At 34.3% G+C, this 27,313-nt stretch overlaps 1 protein-coding gene across 5 annotated transcripts in view; it reads left to right on the forward strand.

The window, feature by feature from the left end:
• Nucleotides 1–27,313, forward strand: part of LOC149783096 (uncharacterized protein C8orf34 homolog) — a 77,491-nt gene that overhangs the window by 45,515 nt on the left and 4,663 nt on the right. For 3 of the 5 annotated variants that reach the window (XM_089931309.1, XM_089931306.1, XM_089931310.1), the window contains 8 exons: nucleotides 357–403; nucleotides 6,479–6,516; nucleotides 11,434–11,490; nucleotides 13,535–13,608; nucleotides 15,610–15,664; nucleotides 17,042–17,120; nucleotides 21,209–21,344; nucleotides 24,291–24,399. In XM_089931309.1, coding sequence (XP_089787435.1) covers nucleotides 357–403; nucleotides 6,479–6,516; nucleotides 11,434–11,490; nucleotides 13,535–13,608; nucleotides 15,610–15,664; nucleotides 17,042–17,120; nucleotides 21,209–21,344; nucleotides 24,291–24,399 — 595 coding nt within the window. Of the gene's footprint in view, nucleotides 1–356; nucleotides 404–3,824; nucleotides 3,851–6,478; nucleotides 6,517–11,433; nucleotides 11,491–13,534; nucleotides 13,609–15,609; nucleotides 15,665–17,041; nucleotides 17,121–21,208; nucleotides 21,345–24,290; nucleotides 24,400–27,313 lie in introns of all 5 variants that reach the window. The other 2 variants (XM_089931307.1, XM_089931308.1) reach the window with 2 other exon arrangements.

A 27,313-nucleotide genomic window follows, 5' to 3' on the forward strand; every position in this document is an offset into this window, starting at 1 on the left:
GATTTGAGTATGAATGATTTCCAGGTGTATATGATTTGAATATGAATGGTTTCCAGATGTACATGATTTGCGTAGTCTTGTACCATAATATATTAGGATTCAGCCAACATGGGTACGTGAGAAAGCTTGCCAGTAGCTTCTCGTGGGTTGGTGGTTCTTCCTGGGATTTTCCCGGGTTCTTCCTCCAGCATTAATACTGGCCACCATGTATAGCCTATCGTGTGCTGAAAAATGGCGTTAAACCCCACAACAACAACAACTCTCAGTCTAGACTGGAAAGAGGGAACATTTTAAAAACAAGATGGGGATTTTCTATGGCAAACTATGTTCATTTATATTCTTTTAAAATATTTCAGGCATTGAAGCAGAGAATAGAAGAGCCACAAGTCAAACTCAATATAAAGTAAGTGTGAATATTCAGAATTTAGGAATCATAATGCAAATGGTTTGCTAGTTACAGATATTTCCTGGAGCATGGGAAGGGTTATAATATATTGTGAGTGCTCAAGCAAGCATTGAGACAGTTGTAAGACCATAATTATTACACATATAATACTTATTGCATGTAATTATTACACATGTAATACTTATTACATGTAATTATTACACATGTAATACTTATTGCATGTAATTATTACACATGTAATACTTATTACATGTAATTATTACACATGTAATACTTATTATTAATTATTATGCATATAATACTTATTACGTGAATTATACAATAAATAGCCACAATAATGAGATTCTTTCCTTGCTCAGGAAGCATGTTCACTTCTGATGCTTGAGTAAAAATCAAGTGACACAATTCCAGTTTCACATAATAAACCAGCAAAACTCGCATGGATAAATGGATCTCCCTGGTATCATGATAGAAATTCATTGTAAGAATTGATGTCATTGGTGTCAAGACAGAAATTCATTGTAAGAATTGATGTCATTGGTGTTAAGACAGAAATTTATTGGTGTCAAGACAGAGATTCCTTCTAAGAATGGATCTCATTGGTGTCAGGCCCTGCAATTCAAACTCCCACCCTCTTTCCGAGGAACAATCAGAAAAATTGGAAGGACCCTGCCAAAGCAATTTGAAAAATGAAATCCTATTCAAAATGTTACCGTTCAACAAATGCTTGGTTTCCCAGAACATTGGATAACACAGTACTGGGACACAAGTATAAATTGTGCCCCTCTTCCCACCAAAAATGATGCCATTCTTGGACCATCCTTCTCTGACATACCTATGGGAGAAAACCTTCAGTAACTCACCAGAGATCCACGCCACTAGAACAGGGCTGTTAAGATTGCTTAAAACACAGACACACAGGGATTTGGTTCTTTTATAAAAAAACACATAGGCACCCAAACTAAGAACAAGGTTACTAAGGTTCATTTTAAACAATATGTGGTCACCTTTGATCTCCCAAGATATGCACTGTTATATCCCTACTCACTTGTCTGAGGCTTGCTGCCAGGGTCCCCACTCCTAAATTATATCCATGTCATTATTCCTGAAATCTAATCTAACTACATGGATAGTGTCCTCAAGAACTCAAGGTGAGACTCTGTGTACAAACTCACAAAATCCCTTTGTCTTCTATTTTACCCTTGGATCCCTGTTCAACAAGAACAGGTTTTATTTTATTATATCCTACCTTTTCACTTGTCTGAACATGGTTTACACAGGCTTTCTCAATGAAGTTTACCACCTTCAGATCAGTAGATCAAAGTTTTGAACTCCATAATGCTTCTTACATCGATGGGAAGAATGTTCATAGCTTACAGTGAGAACTCCACTTCAGCAACATCATAGCTTACAGTGAGAACTCCACTTCAGCAACATCATAGCTTACAGTGAGAACTCCACTTCAGCAACATCTGCAGGAAATGTTGATTCACATGAACACCAGTGCAACTGGTTGCAGTGTCATCTCATACCTCCCTTAGTAAGTGGGATTTTGTCCCTTCTGAAGTGGACAAAGGACAACATTAGGTGCCACCTCATGCCTTCCCTTGTAAGTGGGACTTAGTCCCTTCGGCAGATGTGTTCATTCCAGAGCCTGTCACCAGTTACTTCCAAAGGGAAAGGGAACTAAAGTCCTCATATCTCTCTGCCTTGGGTAATTGCACATTCAAGTCTGTCCCTAACTCCCTCATCAGATTTCACATCCCAGTGAATTTTCAGTCATTATGGAATGAAATATGGAAAACAGGATGGTCTGTTATTGTAGAGGACATTTCAAAAGCCATTGGTTTCAAGGAGATACTAATCATAGTGCATGATTTTGGGTTTTGGCAGATGTGAGCTACTTAGGGCATTTTGGTAAACACATAAAAGCAGAGTTAGAAGAAGTGAACACTTACGTATATGTAGACCAAAGCTTAATCCTTAACCCATCTGGCCAAAATCTGTGTTTGCATTGTAATCTTCCACCTGTTCATGAAACACGAAACCATGCATTCTTGAAACTCCATAAACATGTAAATGACCAGGAAAAGATTTGTGATCAATTTGACATGGCGAAATTTGTATCAGCAACAAAACAGATATCCTTCCTAGGTCCCTCAACAGCTTTGAAAAGTTGTAGGTGATTGTCCTTCAAATGGATTTGTGTGAACCCAACACTTTATCTAAAAGCTACTGTGTATATGTTGGGAGAGAAGAGCCAGGTCCAAGTCTGACCTATGAATGATGGGATTTGGTACAAATTGGTACATAATGGTCATTTTGAACTTCCCTCAGTTTTTATTACATCATACTAGCATTCACAGTGAATCACGTGTCGTCATAAGAGCAACATAATGCAGTAGTACCAAATATTTCTTCAGTTTGTTTTATTACAAAGTTGCACAAAAAATTGTTCCTTTGATAAGTTTTTTCACACATTAAACAGGATGTTCATCTGCAAATTTTTTTTACAAATTTAGGAAGTATCACAATAATTACCTCTGAGTCTCTTTCAAAGAGTCAAATTTATTCGACTTGCATAAGAAATAGTTGAGGATGTTCCAAAAGGATTTTGTTGCCAGTCCATCTATCCAAGGAAGACAACTAATGTCTGACTTCTGTTTTGGCAAACATATGATGTTTTATCACTTGTAATTGCAAAAACAACCCAAAAGATGCTTTGAACCTCCTCTTGTTTGTGAAACTGAATTTGGGATATGGTAGATGTTCAGATATATTCTGATTTGGTAAGTACTATTGATGATATATATGTACTCTTAAAATTGGTATGTATTGATATTAATCAGATGCTTTATTACTTAAGTTGTATGCTTAATTTGATGAAAAATATTTCAGAAATTAAATTGAAATAGGAATCTTGACTTTTTAAAGTAATCTATTTTCATTGGTCTAGTTTCCATAATTATTATAGTTTTACATTAAAAAAAATTTTGTATGTTTAATTCAGGCCTTATCTGATGCAGTGTCAGTTGTTTATGACTTATTACATAGAACGTCATATATAGTGATTCATGGGTCAAAAGGTCAAAGATCAAGGTCACAGGGCATGATTGTTACCATTGTTGATGATGAATATAACCTGACTTCTTCATAGCATAATAATTAGGAAACTCTGTGTCTGATTTCATCAGTAATTAATAATTAATTATTTAAATGTATATCTAATTTCAGCAATAATTAATTAATAGTTAGGTAAATTTATATCTGATTTCATCAACAATTATTTAATTATTAGGTAAATGTATATCTAATTACATCAGTGTGTGAGAAGCAAACATTAATTGTAAGATCTTTAGACAGTTTTGCAGAAAGATTAGAAGAGTCAGGAATTTTACAGAATACATTTCAATTGCAGAATGTACACAGAAAAGAATGAGTTGGGTAATGCAGCACAGCTAATTTCATTTTGTAGAGTGATATATTTTAGAGTGCTTTTTTTGTTGTACCAACAATTTATGTCCAATACACTGTTACCCAGGTTTCACTAAGCATCTAAAAAAGGTATGAATTCTCAACACATTTATGCCACATTTCTAGCACCCTGTTTGAAGTATTTAACAGACCAACATGTTTAATTTGTATTTTCAATATTACTTTTTATTTTCCACATTCAAATTCACATTGAACAAAAGTAGAGGTCTACTTCACTTAGTCTTGCTGATTTGGATAGCCAGATCACATCATAGCTCACACCATGCATTTTAGGTTTTGCCATTTTGGTATTGTCCAGCAAATTTTGCTTTTCACTTGCTGGTTTGTTCCACAGAATCTATTTCATTTTGTCATGGTATTAAAAGAGTTATTGTTGATAATGCGTTACTATTTTTGACAAAATAGTAAACATGACCTCTACATCTGTTTGTATGTTTGCATTTTTTCCATATCTTATTCCCATATTGAAATCACTCATTAATACAAATTCACTTATCAGACCTTTGTCAAAATTTATAACATTTGATGCAAGGAAATTTTGTATTCTAAATAGTTTTATAACTTTGTCAAATTTGTTTTTGTTATTATATTCAGATTTTATGTTAAGAGACAGATGATACTTTTAACTTCATTTGAAATTAACATAAATTTGAATTTATTACACCCTTTTGATTATTTATATTAAATGTTTGTTTCCTATTTTGCAAATCAGATTTCTTTGGGGTCTGTTTTAAAGACAGCTGCACTTTACAAAACCCCAAGCTTTCACAGCATTCAGGGGATAAACTGAATTTGCTAAAAATATTAGCATAAGTTGAATGGTAATGTGCAAGTCATATTTATTTTATTCATCAATGATATGATTGTAAACATGGTTAAAATCACACAAAAAGCCATGCATCATGTGTTTAAAGCTATTTAATTAACAAGACAATGTATCAGGTGTAACAGAATTATTACCCTTCATCCCACACCCATGATGAACTAAACCATTGGAAGATGGATGTTTAGACTGGATAGAGCAGAGAATTTATAATATTATAATAATATTACACAGTGCTGCATTTTATTGTCTCACATTGATGTATATGTAGGAACATCTTTTCCAATTTAGAATAACGATATTCAGAATAACTCCATCTTTCATCTTGTGACTGCTGTCTTTGATGACATGACTTATTGCAATGATATAGGACAAAAATTGGCAACAACTCCCTGACTACTTTAGGATTCTTTCCATGATAATCAATATAAGCATCAGTTATAACACTTTTACATAATTAATTGCTATAGACATTGTGACACATTTACATAATTGCTATAGACATTGATTGTGACACATTTTCATAATTAATGTAGACATTGATTGTGACACATTTACATAATTAATATAGACATCGATCGTGATACATTTTCATAATTACTATAGACATTGATTGTGATACATTTACGTGATGACTATAGACATTGATTGCGACACATTTACATAATTGCTATAGACATTGATTGTGACACATTTACATAATTGCTATAAACATCGATTGTGACACATTTACATAATTGCTATAGACATCAATTGTGACACATTTACATAATTGCTATCGACATTGATTGTGACACATTTACATAATTGCTATAGACACTGATTGTGACACATTTACATAATTGCTATCGACATTACCATAATTTGTATAGACATTGATTGTGACACATTTACAAAATTGCTATAAACATTGATTGCGACAGATTTACGTAATTGCTATATACATTGATTGTGACACATTTACATACTTGCTATAGGCCTTTACATAATTGCTATAGACATATATAGTGACACATTTACAAAATTGTTATAGGCATTGATTGTGACACATTTACATAATGGCTATAGGAATTGTTACACATTTACATAATTGCTATAGACATTGATTGTGACACATTTACATAATTGCTATAGGCATTGATTGTGACACATTTACATAATTGCTATAGGCATTGATTGTGACACATTTATGTGATTACTATGGACATCGATTGTGACACATTTACATGTTTACTATAGACATTGATTGTGACACATTTACATAATTGCTATAGACATTGACTGTGACACATTTACATAATTGCTATAGACATTGATCGTGACACATTTACATAATTGCTATAGACATTGATTGTAACACATTTACATGATTGCTGTAGGCATTGAAAATGATACATTTACATAATTTAATTAATATAAACATTAACTACAACACATTTACATCTGCAGACATGCAGCAGTTAAACTATGTATCCTGCAAACAGGATATTTTTACTTATAGGCTTAACTACATGTTGAATTGAGAAAATGTTGTAATTGCTTTTTTTAAAAATTCTTATTTCTGTTTATGAAAGAAAAATTGATTATAGATGAAAGATTGAGTATTATCTGTAAAAAAAGTGTTTTAACTTTTCTAAAGTTAAATTTAATTATCACTGTTACACTTGGTATTTTGTAAGACAAGTAACAGTTTATTTGACAATTTTGGTCTCTTGGTCTAGGGATATCTTTGATCTTTGGGTCATTAATTTCAGCTTGTATACAGGTGACAGACCTTATGACAGTTGTACAGGTAAGATATCCAGGTATTGAATGTGTAATTCCCAGTTAATTTAACTTCAAAGGTATTATCCTTACATTATTAATACATTTATATTTTAAGATATCATAAAGCATGTTTACAACAGTTATACTTACCTGCAGTTTTACCAGCTAGACATGACATGTTTACAACAGTTATACTTACCTGCAGTTTTACCAACTAGACATGACATGTTTACAACAGTTATACTTACCTGCAGTTTAACCAGCTTAGACATGACATGTTTACAACAGTTATACTTACCTGCAGTTTAACCAGCTTAGACATGACATGTTTACAACAGTTATACTTACCTGCAGTTTAACCAGCTTAGAAATGACATGTTTACAACAGTTATACTTACCTGCAGTTTTACCAGCTAGACATGACATGTTACAACAGTTATACTTACCTGCAGTTTAACCAGCTAGATATGACATGTTTACAACAGTTATACTTACCTGCAGTTTAACCAGCTTAGACATGACATGTTTACAACAGTTATACTTACCTGCAGTTTAACCAGCTTAGACATGACATGTTTACAACAGTTATACTTACCTGCAGTTTAACCAGCTTAGAAATGACATGTTTACAACAGATATACTTACCTGCAGTTTTACCAGCTAGACATGACATGTTTACAACAGTTATACTTACCTGCAGTTTTACCAGCTAGACATGACATGTTTACAACAGTTATACTTACCTGCAGTTTAACCAGCTTAGAAATGACATGTTTACAACAGTTATACTTACCTGCAGTTTTACCAGCTAGATATGACATGTTTACAACAGATATACTTACCTGCAGTTTTACCAGCTAGACATGACATGTTTACAACAGATATACTTACCTGCAGTTTTACCAGCTAGACATGACATGTTTACAACAGTTATACTTACCTGCAGTTTTACCAGCTAGATATGACATGTTTACAACAGTTATACTTACCTGCAGTTTTACCAGCTAGATATGACATGTTTACAACAGTTATACTTACCTGCAGTTTTACCAGCTAGATATGACATGTTTACAACAGTTATACTTACCTGCAGTTTTACCAGCTAGATATGACATGTTTACAACAGATATACTTACCTGCAGTTTAACCAGCTAGACATGACATGTTTACAACTGTTACACTTACCTGCAGTTTTACCAGCTAGACATGACATGTTTACAACAGTTATACTTACCTGCAGTTTTACCAGCTAGACATGACATGTTTACAACAGTTATACTTACCTGCAGTTTAACCAGCTAGACATGACAGTATCACTTGCATGTGTATATGCATCTATGAGAAACATGTAAGAAAAACTTTCAAGTTTGTGATTTGATTACATAGGATAGAAAATTGAAAATAATTCAATTGATATGCATAACAATCAATAGAAAAAAGTGGTTATTAATCACTTGTTCTCATTATTTAGTAATTATACATCAGTGCAGTCTCAAAATTGTAAATATTCAGATTTTGTAATATTTTTCTGTCTCGTTTGCCCAGAAAATATTAGCCAATCCTTGTGTAAACAGGATGTCTTTCAAGCAATTACAGGCAGACTGAATTCTCATTCAGAAATGTACAGTACATAGCAATTAATGTAACTATAACAAGAAACATTAGGTATTATTCTTGATCTACGAATTAAGTACATGCACTTAGAATGTAAACTTTATGTTAGTACCTTCATTATACTGTATTGTAAATTTGACTATTGAATATATAGCCCTGTCTAGTATTTATACATGTCTAGCCATAGAAAGTATATCAGCATATAGCCCTGTCTTATATTTATAAATGTCTAGCCATAGATGGTATTATCAGCATACAGCCCTGTCAAGTATTTATACATGTCTAGCCATAGATAGTCTATATCAGCATATAGCCCTGTCAAGTATTTATACATGTCTAGCCATAGATAGTCTATATCAGCATATAGCCCTGTCTTGTATTTATACATGTCTAGCCATAGATAGTCTATATCAGCATACAGCCCTGTCAATTATTTATACATGTCTAGCCACAGATAGTCTATATCAACATATAGCCTTGTCTAGTATTTATAAATGTCTAGCCATAGATAGTCTATATCAGCATACAGCCCTGCTGTGTGATGTTACATAAGGTTGGGGTGGGGTGCTTCCAATATTTTATTTAAACTGTTATAGAAGTCCCACCCATGCTCTATTTTGTTGGAAGTTAAATTTTGTGAACGATAGTTGTAAAGTTCCAAGCCCCCAGTCAGCAGTGCCTATGGTTAGATGGTTAAGTATGCAAAAAAGGTTGAAATTCAATGAACAACAATTTTATAACTATTCAATAATCAAATGACTCAAATTTCCAATTACACTCCTTCTGCTCAACCCTTTAATAAGCCTATGGCATCACTTGATTAGCAGTGTGAGATTGATTTCCACCTGTCCTTATATTTCTACTCATCTGTTTGTGTCATTTCTGTCTCTTATTTCTCGCAGTTCCTTCTTCTCTTCCTCCCTGACCTTTGTCCAACTTCCTTCTCCTCCTCCTCCACTTTCTCCCCCACTATTGCACTTCTGTCGACTTCGACTGTCTCGACTACAATGTCAGTTCTGTCTCCAACTATTGAAGACTTGGGACCCAGTGGAGCCAGAAGTTCTCTGTCCCCCCAAAAAGCTTCCTGTGAAAACACAAGGAATGTACAATCTTTTTTCTTAGCCCTCTTATCTCACGCTACACACAACCTATCATCAGATAATGGCTATTAAATTTCTTCAGTCATGCATTCATTCACATTGAGATACCCATACATTCTTGTATGGTAAAACAAAAGTCATACTACAGCACAGTATCAATTACTTCTTGTACATACATCAATAAATTCCATCACATCAGTACATATTCCTAATCCCATTGTATTAAAGAATATCACAATAATCAGACGTATTTCTTCACCTTACAACTCATACAAAGTACACAAATATTCAAATATCCATGCTCTGATTTATGCATACATCCATAGTAACTAATTTTACATACTTTAACCATGTTTCCAAATTCACAATTCAAGCATGTGTAAATTCTAACATAACACATTAATAAAGGCACTGGTTTACTATGAAGTAACCTAATAGCGAATTAGAATATTGATTCTGACCACAAGATAATAATGTAAATAATAATAATAATGTAAATAATTCCACCTCGCATCTAATAATTCTCTATGTAAGGCTAAAGCCCATTTCTCAAATACGCATGTAAATGAAACACTACAAAGGTAATTATACATACTAAATGATCCTAGTAATTAATTGTACATACTACAAATAATTACATTATGATGCAGTAATATTCTGCAAAATCAAGCAAATAACTTGCTGACTTTTTCAAAGCTTTGTCTTTCCTTAGAATCTACCTCTAAGTTTTCCTGCCAGAGTACAAGTGGCTTCTTTCTTTTTTCAAACCCTATTGATCCACAGTCCTTCAAGGCGAATACTGAATTATCCTTACAATTTCGGAAAGTATCATTCGAGCCAGAATTGTAATCAGGCACTCTATCGCAATTTTTGATTGGATATCACTGTGCACCAATTCAATCAAACTTAGTGGACAATGTACCTCTCACTGTCTGTCAATGTGGGGACAGATAAGAACATGACCCATTCACCCATGGACCTTCCTTTTGATCATGGAACCAACCTTTAACATATAGGTGTGATACTGGCAAGCCTTTGTTCAGTGATGCAAGCCGTCACCTTCGCTGGTCTCTGGCTGATCATGGTAACCTTGCATAAGAGTTCAACACTTACCCAGCGGCAAACTTTAGAGGTCAAATACAAGGCTGCAGTAATATTCACAAGACAGGTTGATTATAGCTTATACATGACCTTATAGCTTGGGCTTAGCAAACATGACACCCTGTCTAGTATTATAGGTCTGCCCTTAGATAGACTAATGTCTCTGTCAGTATCGAGCCATGTCTAGCAATATTTTTTCTACCCATGGAATAAATAAAAATAGAATTTTAAATATTGACCTTTTCTTATTTACATATTGTACATCATATATATCTAGACTTGTGATAATTGTATATATATGAATTAATAGCAGTACAATCAAGGTGAAAATTAATGTAGTCATTTATCTTTTATTTTGAACCTGTATTAAAGTAATTATCATTAAAACATTTTTCTTGAATTTCTGATTATATTCTGATAGTTTTGTTTATCAGTGTAACATTTGAAGTAATGGATTTTGTAGATTTAAGCCACGTTGACTAAAGTTCAGTTAAAGTCGATCTAACTATGGTATATTTTAATAAATGTAAGTATATATATATATATATATATATATATATATATATATATATATATATATATATATATATATATATATTATACATACTTACATGCATATAGTGTTGGGAATTGCTGATAATTAAGATTTTCGTGTATGAAATGGTTTGCCTTCTATCAAATGAACATGCAGTGAAAACAATCCATTTCAAGGTGTTGTAGAAATCACATTTTAAAGAAGAAATCTATGAGCATCTTTTAATTTTGGATACAATTATTAAAAATCATAACCACAGTTTTCTCTGTTTTGGCTTTTCAAAAGCAGTTTTTGATTATTTTGATTGTGGCACTACTTCTAATCTTTAATTATTTAATTGTCACACCACAACATATCTTTTTTTATTTTATTGTCACACCAATGACAGTCTTTGATTATTTCATTGTCACACCACTGTCAGTCTTTGATTATTTCATTGTCACACCGCTGCCAGTCTTTGATTATTTCATTGTCACACCACTGCCAGTCTTTGATTATTTCATTGTCACACCACTGCCAGTCTTTGATTATTTCATTGTCACACCACTGTCAGTCTTTGCTAGTTATTAATGTTATTGCTTGTATTCTTCAGAGGAGCCATATGGTCAGTCTCCATATTACGAGTCTGATGTAGAAAGACCATCCACAGGTATTTTAATACTGACCCACCTCCATTGTTCTGTTCTTCTGCTGTTATTTGTTTTTGTTTAAATGTATGAATAACAGAGAAAAAGTAGCGTTCTATGTACATTTTACATTCCACTCTGCCATTGGGTCTCACAGAAATTTTAAAACATTTGTACTGCAATTCACTCCCTGTAGGGAAGTTATCTGCATAGTTTTCAATTGTAGAGAAAGATCTCATCTCTTTCTTTGATTTTCTCTGTTTTCTCTTTGTTCCAATTTGTTCAGCTGTTTTCTTTTCCAAGTAGATTTCCAAAGGGCCCACAGTAGTGTCTGCATCATACTCTTTTACTATAAGAACAGTTAAAGAAAACCAAAGGAATGATTGCTGATACTTTTACTAGACAGAATCCAGATATCATATTCAGCAGATTTTAAACTCTTTCAGAGCTGTTAAGCATTCTTATCCAGCAGATATTAAATTGTATCAGAGCTGAGAGGCCCTGTTATCTAGCCAATATTAAACTGTCAGAGCTGTCAAGCTTTGTTATCCAGTCAATACTAAACTGTGTCAGAGCTGTCAAGCTTTGTTGTTGTTCTTGTTGTTGTTAAAGGGTTTAACGCCATTTTTCAGCACACGATAGGCTATGCATGGCAGCCAGTATTATTAGTGGAGGAAGAACCCGGGAAAACCCCGGAAAGAACCACCGACCCATGAGAAGCTACTGGCAAGCTTTCTCACATACCCACATTGGCCAAATCCTAGACTCAAACCCGTGCAGACAGAGGTGAGATGGTAGTGATCCATAACAGAGAGCGCTTTAGACCACTCGGCCACTCGGGGCCCATCAAGCTTTGTTATCCAGTTGATATTAAACTGAATCAGAGATGTCAAACTTTGTTATCCAGCAGTTATTAAAAATATCAGAGCTGTCAAACTTTGTCCAGCCAATATTAAACTGTATCAACGCTGTCAAGTCCTGTTATCCAGCCAATATTAAACTATGTCAGATTTTCAAGCTTTGTTATCCAGTCAATATTAAACTGTCAGAGCTGTCATGCTTTGTTATCCAGCAGATATTAAACTGTATCAGAACTGTCAAGCTTTGTTATCTAGCAAATATTAGACTATGTTGTGGAATCAAGCTTTGTTATCCAGCAGATATCAGAATTATCAGAGCTGTTAAACTTTAATGTCTGGCCAATATTAAACTGTGTCAGAGCTGTCAAGCTTTGTTTTCCAGCAGACATTAAATTGTATAAGAACTGTCCAGCTTTGTTATCCAGCAAATATTAAACTGTATCAGAGCTGTCAAGTTTTGTTACCCAGCAGATATTAAATTGTATCAGAACTATCAAGTTTTGTCATCCAGCTGATTTTAAGCTGTATCCGAATTGTCATCCTTTGTAGTTCAGCCAATATTAAACTGTATCTGAGCTGCCAAGCTTTGTTATCCAGCAGCTATTAAAACTATCAGAGTTGTCAAACTTTAATGTCCAGCCTTTATTAAACTGTATCAGAGCTGTCAAGCTTTGTTATCCAGCAGATATTAAATTGTATCAGAACGATCAAGTTTTGTTATCCAGCTGATATGAAACTGTATCAGAATCATCAAACTTTGTTGTCCAGCTAATATTAAACTGTATCAGAGCTGTCAAGTTTTTTCATCCAGCAGGTATTAAATAGTATAAGAGCTGTCAAGCCTTGTTATCCAGCCAATATTAAACTGTATCTGAGCTGTCAAGCTTTGCTATCCAACATATATTAAACTGTATCAGAGCTGTCAAGCTTTGTTATCTATCAGATATTAAACTGATTCAGAACTGTCAAGCTTTGTTATCCAGTAAATATGAAACTGTATCAGAGCTGTCAAGCCTTGTAATCCAGCTGATATTAAATTGTATCAGAACTGTCAAGCTTTATGATCCAGCAACTATTAAACTGTTTCATAGCTGTCAAGCTTTGTTATCCAACAAATATTAAACTGTATCAGAACTGTCAATCCTTGTAATCCAGCAAATATTAAACTGTATCAGAGATGTCAAATTTGTTATCCTCTTTTACATAGGAATGTCCAGTCGTCAGTTCTCACCACAAGAAAGTGAGGAAGAATTTGAGAGTGTTTCTCAAGTCACTGGACCAGTAAGTACACTTTGTTTTCAATATTAATTTTATTTCATCATATACCTGAAGATGTACAAATAATTACTGCAAGCATTTTATTTATAACCATCTGCTGTGAATTCACTATTATTCACCAGTTTTCAAGGACTTTGTTTCCTACAAACCAAAAATTAAAAGAACACCCCCCTTAATCTGCAGATTTAAGTTTCAGCAGAAATCTGAATGAGTGATGAATTAATTGTATCTTAATATTGTCTTAATTGATTCATTAAAATTAGTTCAACAAGGTGTTTTTCTATTGCATAATTTTAAAATTTGTGGGATCTAAACAAGCTTCAGAAAAAGTTTGAATTGTCTTGTGGTTATATGGACAGTCTTTTATATATGCCTTTATGTTCAGATATTTTGTTTACCAGTGTTTAACATCATGTTTGATCGTCATTCTTATATCATATATCTTTCACAATATCAGAAGTTTATAGATACAAATTATTTAAGCAGAAATCATGTTCAGACAGAAAAGTAAACTCCACAGTTTATGCAACTGACTAAATGTCAACCGATTAAGATAGGCTTTATACATTTCTTGTGATGTTGAAAAGGTTGCATAACAAAATGAATAAAAATACAACCAAAGCTTTTAGAATGAAGCCACCCACCCCTACATTTCCTCACAGCACATTGTGCTACTACGTCATTTTATTGTTACACTCAATGCTGTATGTATTGTGACATTCCAACAATATGCATTATGTATTGTGACATTCTTGCAATATGCAGTATGTATTGTGACATTCCAGCAATATGCAGTAGGTATTGTGACATTTCAGCAATATGCTGTATGTATTGTGACATTCCAGCAATATGCAGTAGGTATTGTGACATTCCAGCAATATGCAGTAGGTATTGTGACATTTCAGCAATATGCTGTATGTATTGTGACATTCCAGCAATATGCAGTATGTATTGTGACATTCCAGCAATATGCAGTATGTATTGTGACATTCCAGCAATATGCAGTATGTATTGTGACATTCTAGCAATATGCAGTATGTATTTTGACATTCCAGCAATATGCAGTATGTATTGTGACATTCCAGCAATATGCAGTAGGTATTGTGACATTCTAGCAATATGCATCATGTATTGTGACATTCCAGCAATATGCAGTATGTATTGTGACATTCCAGCAATATGCAGTATGTATTGTGACATTCCAGCAATATGCAGTATGTATTGTGACATTCTAGCAATATGCAGTATGTATTTTGACATTCCAGCAATATGCAGTATGTATTGTGACATTCCAGCAATATGCAGTAGGTATTGTGACATCCCAGCAATATGCTGTATGTATTGTGACATTCCAGCAATATGTTGTATGTATTGTGACATTCCAGCAATGTGCTGTATGTATTGTGACATTCCAGCAATATGCTATGTATTGTAACATTCCAGCAAAGTGCAGTATGTATTTTGACATTCCAGCGATATGCAGTATGTATTGTGACATTCCAGCAATAATCAGTATGTATTGTGACATTCCAGCAATATGCAGTATGTATTGTGACATTCCAGCAATATGCAGTATGTATTGTGACATTCCAGCAATATGCTATGTATTGTGACATTCCAGCAATATGCAGTATGTATTGTGCCATTCCAGCAATATGCAGTATGTATTGTGACATTCCAATAATATGCTGTATGTTAATATGTACTAGAGGGCCAGAAAAAGGCTTTCAAATTTTTTCCACATGCTTGGCAAATGTTTCCACACATGATTGGAAAATGTTCTCACACATGCTTGACAAATGGTTCCACACATTGGCAAATGTTTCCACACATGATTGGCAAAGGCTTCCACACATTGGCAAATGTTTCCATCTGATTGGCAAATGTTTTGACACACTAGAATGTGCTAGTTTCTTATATCATTTTGGGTTTTTTGATGCAATGTAGAAACAGCTATGAGTCAAATGACTATCTTCTGATTTTCCAATTAGATAATTTTTGTAGTTGTTATTTTTTTCAAAACAGAGACGACCTGTTTGGAATGTGCCAGATTCAGAAGGTAAGCTTCTTACTTTCTTCATAAGTTATAGTTTTGATTATTTCAAAACAAGCTTTATCTAAAACAAACTTTATCTAGGTGACCTTGCCAAACATTAGATATAGTGAATATTTGCCATTGAGACTGAAAATTGCCTTTGTTTTACCAGTGTAGATAAGTGAGATACAAGGATCACTTTTCTAATGGCATGTCATCCTTGTTTTTTTTTGTATCATTGTCAGAATTTGTATGCATTTATGTGACAGTAATGAAATTTGATGGCTGTATTCATCTTGGGTGGTACAACTCAAAATGGACAAAGTGGATGACAAAGACCTTTTCAAATCAATGATTGTATAAGCTTTGCATTAGTTCATTTTTGCTCACACTACTGTTTTTCTGTCAGAAACATGATGCAGGCTACAACTAAAGAGATGGCACAGTGACCTATTTGTCATACTTTATTGGTTAAATTAAGGTGACATTTAGCAGTTTTTCTCACACTGCTGTGCATACAGTAAAGAAACATGTTGGGTATATTGATCTTGGAGGATGCTATTCAACACAAATGGGTCACAGGAGCCTACTTTTCTTGCTCAGTAGCAGGCAGGAACAGTGTTAGTTCTTGACTAACTCCAGATCTGCTTGACTGTCTAGTAAAATGTCTGTTGCTCATTTGTTCGGAAACCACTTGATCTTGGCTAGTATTGTATTTGTAGTTTTTTAATTATTTGATAGGTATGTTTATTTTCATGTATAGATGTCCTGATGTAAATTGTATATCAATTAAGCAATTTTGCACTTTTTTATATTTTTTTTTTTTACTTGCTGTTTTCACCAGGAACATTGTTCGCTTGGAAATGATTTGACCATGACTTGACCTTGGCACATAGTACGACAGCCTTACTACATCAGAGTTTGCATTATTTAGCCGGGGTTGATTTAGCATTATTTAGCATGAGTTGATTTAGCATTATTCAGCAGGGGTTGATTTAGTTTTATTTAGCATGAGTTAATTTAGCATTGTTTAGCATAAGTTTATTTTGAATTATTCAGCAGAGGTTGATTTAGCATTATTCAGAAAGGGTTGATTTAGCATTGTTCAGAAGGGCTTGATTTAGCATTATTTAGCATGAGTTAATTTAGCATTGTTTAGCATAAGTTTATTTTGTCTTATTCAGCAGAGGTTGATTTAGCATTATTCAGAAAGGGTTGATTTAGCATTGTTCAGCAGGGGTTGGTTTAGCATTTCATAGTAGGGGTTGATTTAGCATTATTTAGATAGGTTGATTTAGCATTATTCAGCAGGGGTTAATTTTGCATGATCTAACAGGGGTTGATTTAGCATTTATATGGGAACATATTATTAATTCTTTTCATGTGGTTCCTTTTTTTCAGTAGACTCATTCCTGCCCAAAGTGTCTCACACATTGCCTGAGCCAACAAGACGAAAAAAATTGCAGCCAAACTCCACCAGGTAGGCCAAAGTTTTGTTTCCAGTATGTACATAGGTAGTCATATGGGAATAATTCATTTCAGGGTTGAGGGGGTGAGGAGAGTTGTTTAAATATATTTTTTAAAGATAATATTTAACTTATTCCAGATAGAGAAAATAGAGTTGTGATGATTTCTTAAATGAGCTAGAATTGAACTTAAAGGAGTAAGTTTGGACAGATTGGGAAAAGAAGTGCTAAAATGCAGGTCAAATTTTCACCTTTACTTTCCTTAAGAAGAATAGATGTTCTCTTGCAACTTAGAGACCAGCCCTCCCTCTAACCTTGGATGTAGAGTGTAATTTAGAGACCAGCCCTCCCTCTAACCTTGGATGTCGAGTGTAACTTAGAGACCAGCCCTCCCTCTAACCTTGGATGCTGAGTGTAATTTGGAGACCAGCCCTCCCTCTAGCCTTGGATGTAGAGTGTAATTTAGAGACCAGCCCTCCCTCTTACCTTGGATGTCGAGTGTAACTTAGAGACCAGCCCTCCCTCTAACCTTAGATGTTGAGTGTAACTTAGAGACCAGCCCTCCCTCTAACCTTGGATGTCGAGTGTAACTTAGAGACCAGCCCTCCCTCTAACCTTGGATGTCGAGTGTAACTTAGAGACCAGCCCTCCCTCTAACCTTGGATGTCAAGTGTGACTTAGAGACCAGCCCTCCCTCTAACCTTGGATGTAGAGTGTAATTTAGAGACCAGACCTCCCTCTAACCTTGGATGTAGAGTGTACCTTAGAGACCAGCCCTCCCACTAACCTTGGATGTAGAGTGTAATTTAGAGACCAACCCTCCTTCTAGCCTTGGATGCTGAGTGTAACTTAGAGATCAGCCCTACCTATAACCTTGGATGTCGAGTCAGAAACAAATCATAATAGTGATGATGCAAACTTGTGCCTCATTGAGTATCTTTGATTTTTTTAGCCAGAGTGTGTTATGTGGAGACATGCTCTTAGGTTATGATGTGAAATTGTACCACATTGAGTATCTTTGATTTACATGAGACATGGCCTTTCCTCATAATGTAAAACATGTTTATATTGTGTGAAAATACATAGTCAACAAGGGACTTGATTGACAAAGTCTTTTTGTCCTGTGTTAATAATACTACCAGTTCATCCATCCATCTGTCCATATATCCATTCAGTCATCTGTCCATATATCCAGCCAGCCATCTGTCCATATATCCAGCCATCTGTCCATATATCCAGCCAGCCATCTGTCCATATATCCAGTCATCTGTCCATGTATTTAGCTAGCCATCTGTCCATATATCCAGCCATCAGTCCATATATCCAGCCAGCCATCTGTCCATATATTTAGCTAGCTATCTGTCCATATATCCAGCCATCTGTCCCATATATCCAGCCAGCCATCTGTCCATATATCCAGCCATCTGTCCATATATTTAGCTAGCCATCTGTCCATATATCCAGCCATCAGTCCATATATCCAGCCAGCCATCTGTCCATATATTCAGCTAGCCATCTAGCCATATATCCAGCCATCTATATGTCCATATATCCAGTTGTCCATATATCCATCTGTCCATCTGTCTATGTATCCAGCCAGACATCTGTCCATGTATTCAGCTAGCCATCTAGCCATATATCCAGCCATCCATATGTCCATATATCCAGTTGTCCATATATTCAGCCGTCCATCTGTCCATATATTCAGCCGTCCATCTGTCCATATATCCAGCCATCAGTCCATATATTCAGCTAGCCATCTGTCCATATATCCAGCCATCAGTCCATATATCCAGCCAGCCATCTGTCCATATATTCAGCTAGCCATCTAGCCATATATCCAGCCATCTATATATCCATATATCCAGTTGTCCATATATCCATCTGTCCATCTGTCTATGTATCCAGCCAGACATCTGTCCATATATTCAGCTAGCCATCTAGCCATATATCCAGCCATCCATATGTCCATATATCCAGTTGTCCATATATTCAGCCGTCCATCTGTCCATATATTCAGCCGTCCATCTGTCCATATATCCAGCCATCAGTCCATATATTCAGCCAGCCATCTGTCCATATATCCAGCCATAAGTCTATATATCCAGTTACCCATATGTCCCTATATTCAGTTCTCCATCTGTCGATATATCCAACCAGTCATCTGTCCATATTTCCAGCTATCCATCAGTCCATATATCCAGCCAGCCATCTGTTCATATATCCATCCATCCATCCATCTGTCCATATATCCAGCCATCCATCTGTCCATATATCCAGCAAGCCATCTGTCCATATATCCAGTCATCCATCTGTCCATATATCCAGCTATCAGTCCATATATCCAGCCATCCATCTGTTCATATATTCAGCCATCCATTTGTCCATATATCCAGCCATTCATCAAGAAAATAGATTGCACAAGATAACTTTATTGGGAGTTGCTGAATTTTGTGCAGATTTGGTTTTTGCCATGTTATATTGATACAGTCTTAAATAGGATTTGGTTTCCAGCCTTCTTTGTCATCACTGCCTCCCATTTATCTCCTCTACAGTTTTTGTCATCATTGGCTCCCCTCTACTCCCTCCACAGCTTTTTTCAACATTGCCCCCCCCCCACTGCCTCCACAGCTTTTGTCATCATTGCCTCCCCTCTAGCTCCTCCACAGCTTTCATTTCTGTGGCTGAACTTACACAAAGGATCAATGTCCTATAACAAGGTTTAGCATGTAACTGTAAATTGAGGAGAAATTCATTTTTCTTTTTCATGAGATATGTTCTTGTGTTGCCCATCCTCCAGTCTTTGTTTTGCATGATGACTTGCAGGATTCTTTGACTTCATCTGAGTAATGACTCTTTATTGTCTGTGATAATAACTTTGATTTTCATAGCGATTTCTTTTGCTAGTTTGATTTCAACAAAATATGTTACAAGGCATTATTGATAAATTCTTCACTGGGTTTGATTTCTCACATTCCACAGTGTCATTTATAAGAGTCCCAGGCTGAATCCTAGCTTTGCTTTTTCTTGTTGCAACTTTACCAAGATCTGATAATTTTCAAGTGAATTTGGTATGGGCTTTACTTTAGTATGGGCTTTATGTTCATGAAATCTTGAATAAATTGCAATATTATTTTCCAAGTAGTGATGGATTTAACCATATTTGGCAGGCCTTACACTGGTGAGACCTTTATAGAATTTAATTCCAGCGTTACACTTTATGATTTACAAGAGTTATATCCCTTTGGTTTCCAGACTATAACTTGACTAAGGCATGATGGATTTCTGCCTAGTGTACTATACCCTTCAATGACTTGTATTTCCAGATTAGGTGTTGCTTTATGGGTTCATATTTTGCTTAGGGTTAGAACTTTAAAGAAGAATAATTTCCCTGGGTTTCCTTGTTTGTTATACTGGCTATTTAAAAGAGACCTTTTATATTCAAGATATTGTTCAAAGAAGCTTTGATTCCCTTTATTTTTGTACATGATTGATGTGTGTAATGTGGGCTATAAAGTATACAGCTTGGCCTTACTTCAAATGGACACCTTTCAAAAAACCACTAGCTCCGCTTGGTAATTTTTATTTTCTGGACTTTGGAGGTAAATTGTGAATAAAGAGCTGAATACCTTTTTTTTATACATTTTATGATATATTTGGTAATTCATTCATTCACTTTCAGGAGCTGTTACTGTCTAGTCTTGCAAAATTCATTTTCCCTATAAAAAAAATTGGTGCTAAAGATAATGTACTTTAGTCTGAATTCATACTGATTTTTTTACTCAAGGGAGCAGTAATTTTAGTTAGCTGTGTGCTTAAATCATGTACAGTTTTCACAAAAACAGTGTCCAAAGCTATTTCAGCCACAGTATGTGAAATTAGCATAGAGGTATACCAATATTTTCTCCAGTGTGCATGTTGCAAATGTAAACAACTTCACCTTACACATGCCACTCTCTCAGAAATTCATAATATCTGTAGCATGTTACCTTTTGGTGGAGTTATCTTCCCTGACTGCCCATTCTTCTGATTTTGGTTTCCCAACTCAAGTTCCTTGAAAAGGTGAGATACAATATAAAGTTTCTTCGTTTTATAATTTAAGTGATAAAGCCCTAGCTGCAACTATGCCAGTCAGATTTGAGGACCCGTATCCTAGGAAAATAATGGAGAGTGCTGATTCCTTCCTTAAAGGGGGAAAAACTTGGACAATGGATGAAGAGGAAGGAAAAGAGGAAGAAGTATGACTTTATTTTCAGCTTCAGATGCAAATATAAATACATTTTATAATCACTTTTCAATAATCATGCTGGACTCGTAATTTGCGGCAAGTGTCTTCCACCTGCTGGAGTTATGAAACAATTGTGAGAAGTGGGCTAGAGGCCAGATTTGAAATTTCAGAATAAGTTTTTTCAAAAGTTGTGTTTGACTGACTTTGCATCTTAAATGGTAAATATGCCAGGTCAGTTATGGATATGGGGACAGTCTGTATGTCAAAAATGTATTTAGAAAAAGGGCTGATTACACATTGGTTTACTTACAGTTTAATGTAATTTTATGGTATAATTCAAATGGTCTTTTCAAGAAAACTTCTTCATTCAGAATTTGTGTAATTACTCTAAACCAATTTTGAGCATCATTCAGTTTTAGTGGATCATAAATCACAGACTTGTAGAGACATAATGTTTAAATTCAGTTTCATTAAACACAAATAGATCATAAATCACAGACTTGTGGAGACGTAATGTTTAAGTTCAATTTCATTAAACACAAATGGATCATAAATCACAGACTTATAGAGACATAACATTTCTTTTTCAGTTTCATTAAATATTAGTGAATCTTAAGTTACAGAGTTTTAGAGACATACCATTTCAGCCGTTTACAAATAATCAAGACTTTCTGTGAATACAGTTGTATGAGGTTATTTTTGTTCCAACACAAGACGATTATCATGCCATACAAAATAAAAAAATGATTTTGAGAAGTGTCATAATACAAGTATAAGCAAAATATAAATAAGCAGAATCACAGCTGATTATGAGAAATGTCCAAATACAAGTATAAACAAAATATAAGTAAGCAGAATCACAGCTGATTATGAGAAATGTCCAAATACAAGTATAAACAAAATATAAGTAAGCAGAATCACAGCTGATTATGAGAAATGTCCAAATACAAGTATAATCAAAATGCAAATAAGCAGAATCACAGTGACTTGCATTTAATGCACTTCAGGAATAAAACTGAATCAAAGAAAATACTGCATCATGCCCAAGAACAGAAGACAAATCATTGCACTTAGCGGAACTATTGTCTTTAAATGTTTAATGAACAGAAACATTTGCAGTGATTTAATTCTACAAAGAATTTCATGTCAAATCTTGTGTGACATAAATACGACATGAATAACGCCAGGATTATGGTGTAACAAGAATTGATGCTTACATGAACACTGTTCTACCAGAATTTTGTTTTATTCTGTGTGCATATATATCACACACCTGGGTGTCATCAGCCCTGAACTAGCTCTGCTATTAGATAGTGCACTGGCGGATCAGGGTATACACAGCTTGTTTTACTTATGATTTCAATTAGAGTTGACTCAGATTGATGATTTATGTGACAATGCATGTGGGTCGTCACTGAGTGTACTGTCATGCCTGTTATAGAGGCGTAACTATATTAAGGAGATGTACTTTGGAATGTATGGAAGCCTTGAATGTTACGGTAAGTACACATACCTGTATGGAAACTTTGAAGATTATGGTAACCTGTATGGAAGCTTTGAAGCTTATGGCAAATACACATACCTGTATGGAAGCTTTGAAGGTTATATTAAATACACATACCTGTATGGAAGCTTTGAAGGTTGTGGTAAATACGCATACCTGTATGGAAGCTTTGAAGGTTGTATCAAAAACACATACCTGTATGGAAGCTTTCAAGGTTATGGTAAATACGCATACCTGTATGGAAGCTTTGAAGGTTATATTAAATACACATACCTGTATGGACGCTTTGAAAGTTATATTAAATACACGTACCTGTATGAAAGCTTTCAAGGTTATGGCAAATACACATACCTGTATGGAAGCTTTAAAGGTTATATTAAAATACACATACCTGTATGGAAGCTTTGAAGGTTATATCAAAAACACATACCTGTATGGAAGCTTTCAAGGTTATGGCAAATACACATACCTGAATGGAAGCTTTGAAGGTTATATTAAATATACATACCTGTATGGAAGCTTTGAAGGTTATATCAAAAACACATACCTGTATGGAAGCTTTGAAGATTATGGCAAATACACATACCTGTATGGAAGCCTTGAAGGTTATATTAAATACACATACCTGTATGGAAGCTTTGAAGATTATGGCAAATACACATACCTGTATGGAAGCTTTGAAGATTATGGCAAATACACATACCTGTATGGAAGCTTTGAAGGTTATATTAAATACACATACCTGTATGGAAGCTTTGAAGGTTGTGGTAAATACGCATACCTATATGGAAGCTTTGAAGATTATGGCAAATACACATACCTGTATGGAAGCTTTGAAAGTTATGGCAAATACACATACCTATATGGAAGCTTTGAAGATTATGGCAAATACACATACCTGTATGGAAGCTTTGAAAGTTATGGCAAATACACATACCTGTATGGAAGCTTTGAAGTTTATATTAAATACACATACCTGTATGGAAGCTTTGAAGGTTATATTAAATACACATACCTATATGGAAGCTTTGAATGTTATATTAAATACACATACCTGTATGGAAGCTTCGAAGGTTATATTAAATACACATACCTGTATGGAAGCTTTGAAGGTTATATTAAATACACATACCTGTATGGAAGCTTTGAAGGTTATATTAAATACACATACCTGTATGGAAGCTTTGAAGGTTATATTAAATACACATACCTGTATGGAAGCTTTGAAGATTATGGCAAATACACATACCTGTATGGAAGCTTTGAAGGTTATATTAAATACACATACCTGTATGGAAGCTTTGAAGATTATGGCAAATACACATACCTGTATGGAAGCTTTCACGGTCGTGGTAGCTACACATACCAGAATAAAACACAGAAGACATGATATTTTAATGTGGATTTCCAGTCCTATTCATCAATTGTCTAAAACTGATCTGATTTTTCCAGGCTGGAGATGAACGTGCCACCCCAGTGGATATGTCTCTGAAGTCCCAGGAGGGAGGGTGGAAGCTTCCAGATGATACTGATGCCAGTATGACCACAGAGCGAATAGAAAGTTTGTATATACTTCTCAATTTCATTTACAGCGTTCCTGACACAAATTCAAAAAAGGATTCTAGACATTTTCCATCCTTTTCCAGACCAGAATATAAAGATGTCCAGACCTCTCAAACAGCTCAGAATCTGTATACTAAAACTATAACAAAAGAAAAGTCACATTACCAGTTTCTGACTAAGACAGTCATTAGAAAGAAAATGTTAGACTTTTTCAAGACTTTTAGCAATTTTTCAATATTTCCAGACATTTTCAAGACCTCAAAAAACAATTTGATAATTTTAGACCCTTTCCAGAATTCCAGACCTGTGTGGGAACAATAGAAGTGCTGTAAAACATCATATTGTTTTGTTGTTGTTGTTGTGGGGTTTAACGCCATTTCTCAGCACACGATAGGCTATGTATGGCGGCCATTAATTAATGGTGGAGGAAGAACCCAGGAAAACCCCGGAAAGAACCACCAACCCATGAGAAGCTACTGGCAAGCTTTCTCACATACCCACATTGGCCGATATTGTTTTGTCAATAGATTTTGTTGTCTGAAAAATTTCATATATTGGCAGTGCTGAATTTTGTTACTTAAAATAAATAGATACAAGTTATGCATGTTTAATTTGTACTTACTTTCAGATTTTGGTAGCCAACACTTGTAGGTAACTGTAAATTTCAACAAGTGTTTTGACTACAATGCAAAAGCCAAAAGTAAAGTCATTCAAAGATTCATATATATATATATATATATATATATATATATATATATATATATATATAGCTGACCTTGTACAAGATTAGTGACAATTTTTTAACAATATTGGACAACTATTAGAACTTTGCTGAGTCAAGGACATTTTAATTTCTTCATATAGCTAGATCTTGTGTTTGTCACATGATTTTATTGTAACAGACATTTTAACTGTTCTAGAACAATGAACTTTTGACCTTCATCTGGATTTTTTTTATATGTCTTAGATTTTTTATATAAATCTTGTTTACTGGAAAATTAGTCATTTGTGCATAAACATCTGAGCAGAATCAAGTTGTATTGATGTTGTGTAGTATTTTGATTTGGGTGAAATTTCTTAATTCAAAGTATTCTTCTCTGGAAATACAAAGTGCTCAGAAATAATATTCTTGGACATAGAAGCCTTGATTTATAGAGAAATTTAAATAAGGATAATTTCTTGGATAGCATTAATGTGATCCAAGTTAAGACTTGGCACATTGCCATGACACAGGCTTTCACAGGCATATCAACACTGGAAGCACTTTATTTATTTTTGGAATACCACTTTATTCAGTTTATTCAGAACTTTAATTATTATGTGTTCAAAATTCTAGGATTATTTGAAATGTAATCCACAATACCATAAGTTTTTTATTTATAATATTTTCACTTTATATTCAAGGAGAATAAATTATTTGTTGAATTTTACAAACTTGTTGCCTCTAACTCTTTTATATTATTTATTTAAGACCATAGTCTTACTTTAAGACCATAGTCATACATAGATAATGAATTTTAAAGTGATGTTTTAAGATTTAAAAATTATAGTGCTTTTGAGTCAAAATACATTTACAAAGGATTTTTACTTTCTTTTTTTTATTTCCTTCAGATTTAATCTTGCATAGTTGATCTAACATTAGTTATTCAATCCATATATTTGAGTCACACACCCAGAATGTGTTATCACTGATATATGCCAGTTGCTATTCTTAGAGGCACTGACTTAAATTCATATAAATTTAAATTTTACTTTGAATTTCATTTACATGCCATAGTGAATAAAACATCTGGAGACAAGTGGTTATGCATAGTGTCCCATTTTTCTTGTATTTTGGACAAGAATATGGGTGTACATTTTTCTTGCAAAAAAAGTTTTTTTAATTAAAAAAATAATAAAAAATTTCCTTGTGATATTCTGTTTAGTATGGGTACTCGGTTCCATTCTGATAGAAATATATCACATGTATATAGGATTAGAATTCTAAAATATGATTGGTTCATTCATCAAGGCCACCATGCCTCTTTAACCTCCATATTGGATTATGCTGTCACTGTATTTCTCCAGGAAAGACAAGAAAACGGAACTGTTCAGATTTTTGGAACCATCTAGTAAAGGAGAAAACTGTTTTGCAAATTGTGTAATGTGATTTTGCTATTGTCATGGAGTGTGTAATGTGATTTTGCTATTGGTCATGGAGTATGTAATGTGATTTTGCTATTGGTCATGGAGTGTGTAATGTGATTTTGCTATTGTCATGGAGTGTGTAATGTGATTTTGCTATTGGTCATGGAGTGTGTAATGTGATTTTGCTATTGGTCATGGAGTGTGTAATGTGATCTTGCTATTGGTCATGGAGTGTGTAATGTGATTTTGCTATTGTCATGGAGTGTGTAATGTGATTTTGCTATTGGTCATGGAGTGTGTAATCTGATTTTGCTATTGGTCATGGAGTGTGTAATGTGATTTTGCTATTGTCATGGAGTGTGTAATGTGATTTTGCTATTGTCATGGAGGCGGCCATGACATACCAGAGCATGAAAAATCTAATAAACATTAGCTTGCTGTTTCATCATCAACAACTCAGCCTAACTAACAATGTATATAAATAACAGAGAGAAGCTTGATGTAATTTGATTTAAATTTGGTTTATTAAATTTCTTTTAGAAATGAACCCTTCCCCTTTCAGTTACTAGTGTTCTTGGCAATTTATTTTGCACGTGTTTTCCAGACAGTAAAATTGCAAAGGATTACTCATATGCTAGAACAAAATCAGTTAAGAAACTCATGCAGAATTCAGATCATCAATTTAAGATAGAACATTGGAATTGATAATGATTGAGAAAAAATAAAACAAGGTGTGGAATAAGGTTCTTATAAACAGCCTTTGTCTAAATGTGTGTTGCACTCTT

Source organism: Sinohyriopsis cumingii, chromosome 14, assembly GCF_028554795.1.
Source record: "Sinohyriopsis cumingii isolate HCF-2022 chromosome 14, ASM2855479v2, whole genome shotgun sequence".
In the NCBI taxonomy this organism is placed as follows: Eukaryota; Metazoa; Mollusca; class Bivalvia; order Unionida; family Unionidae; genus Sinohyriopsis; species Sinohyriopsis cumingii.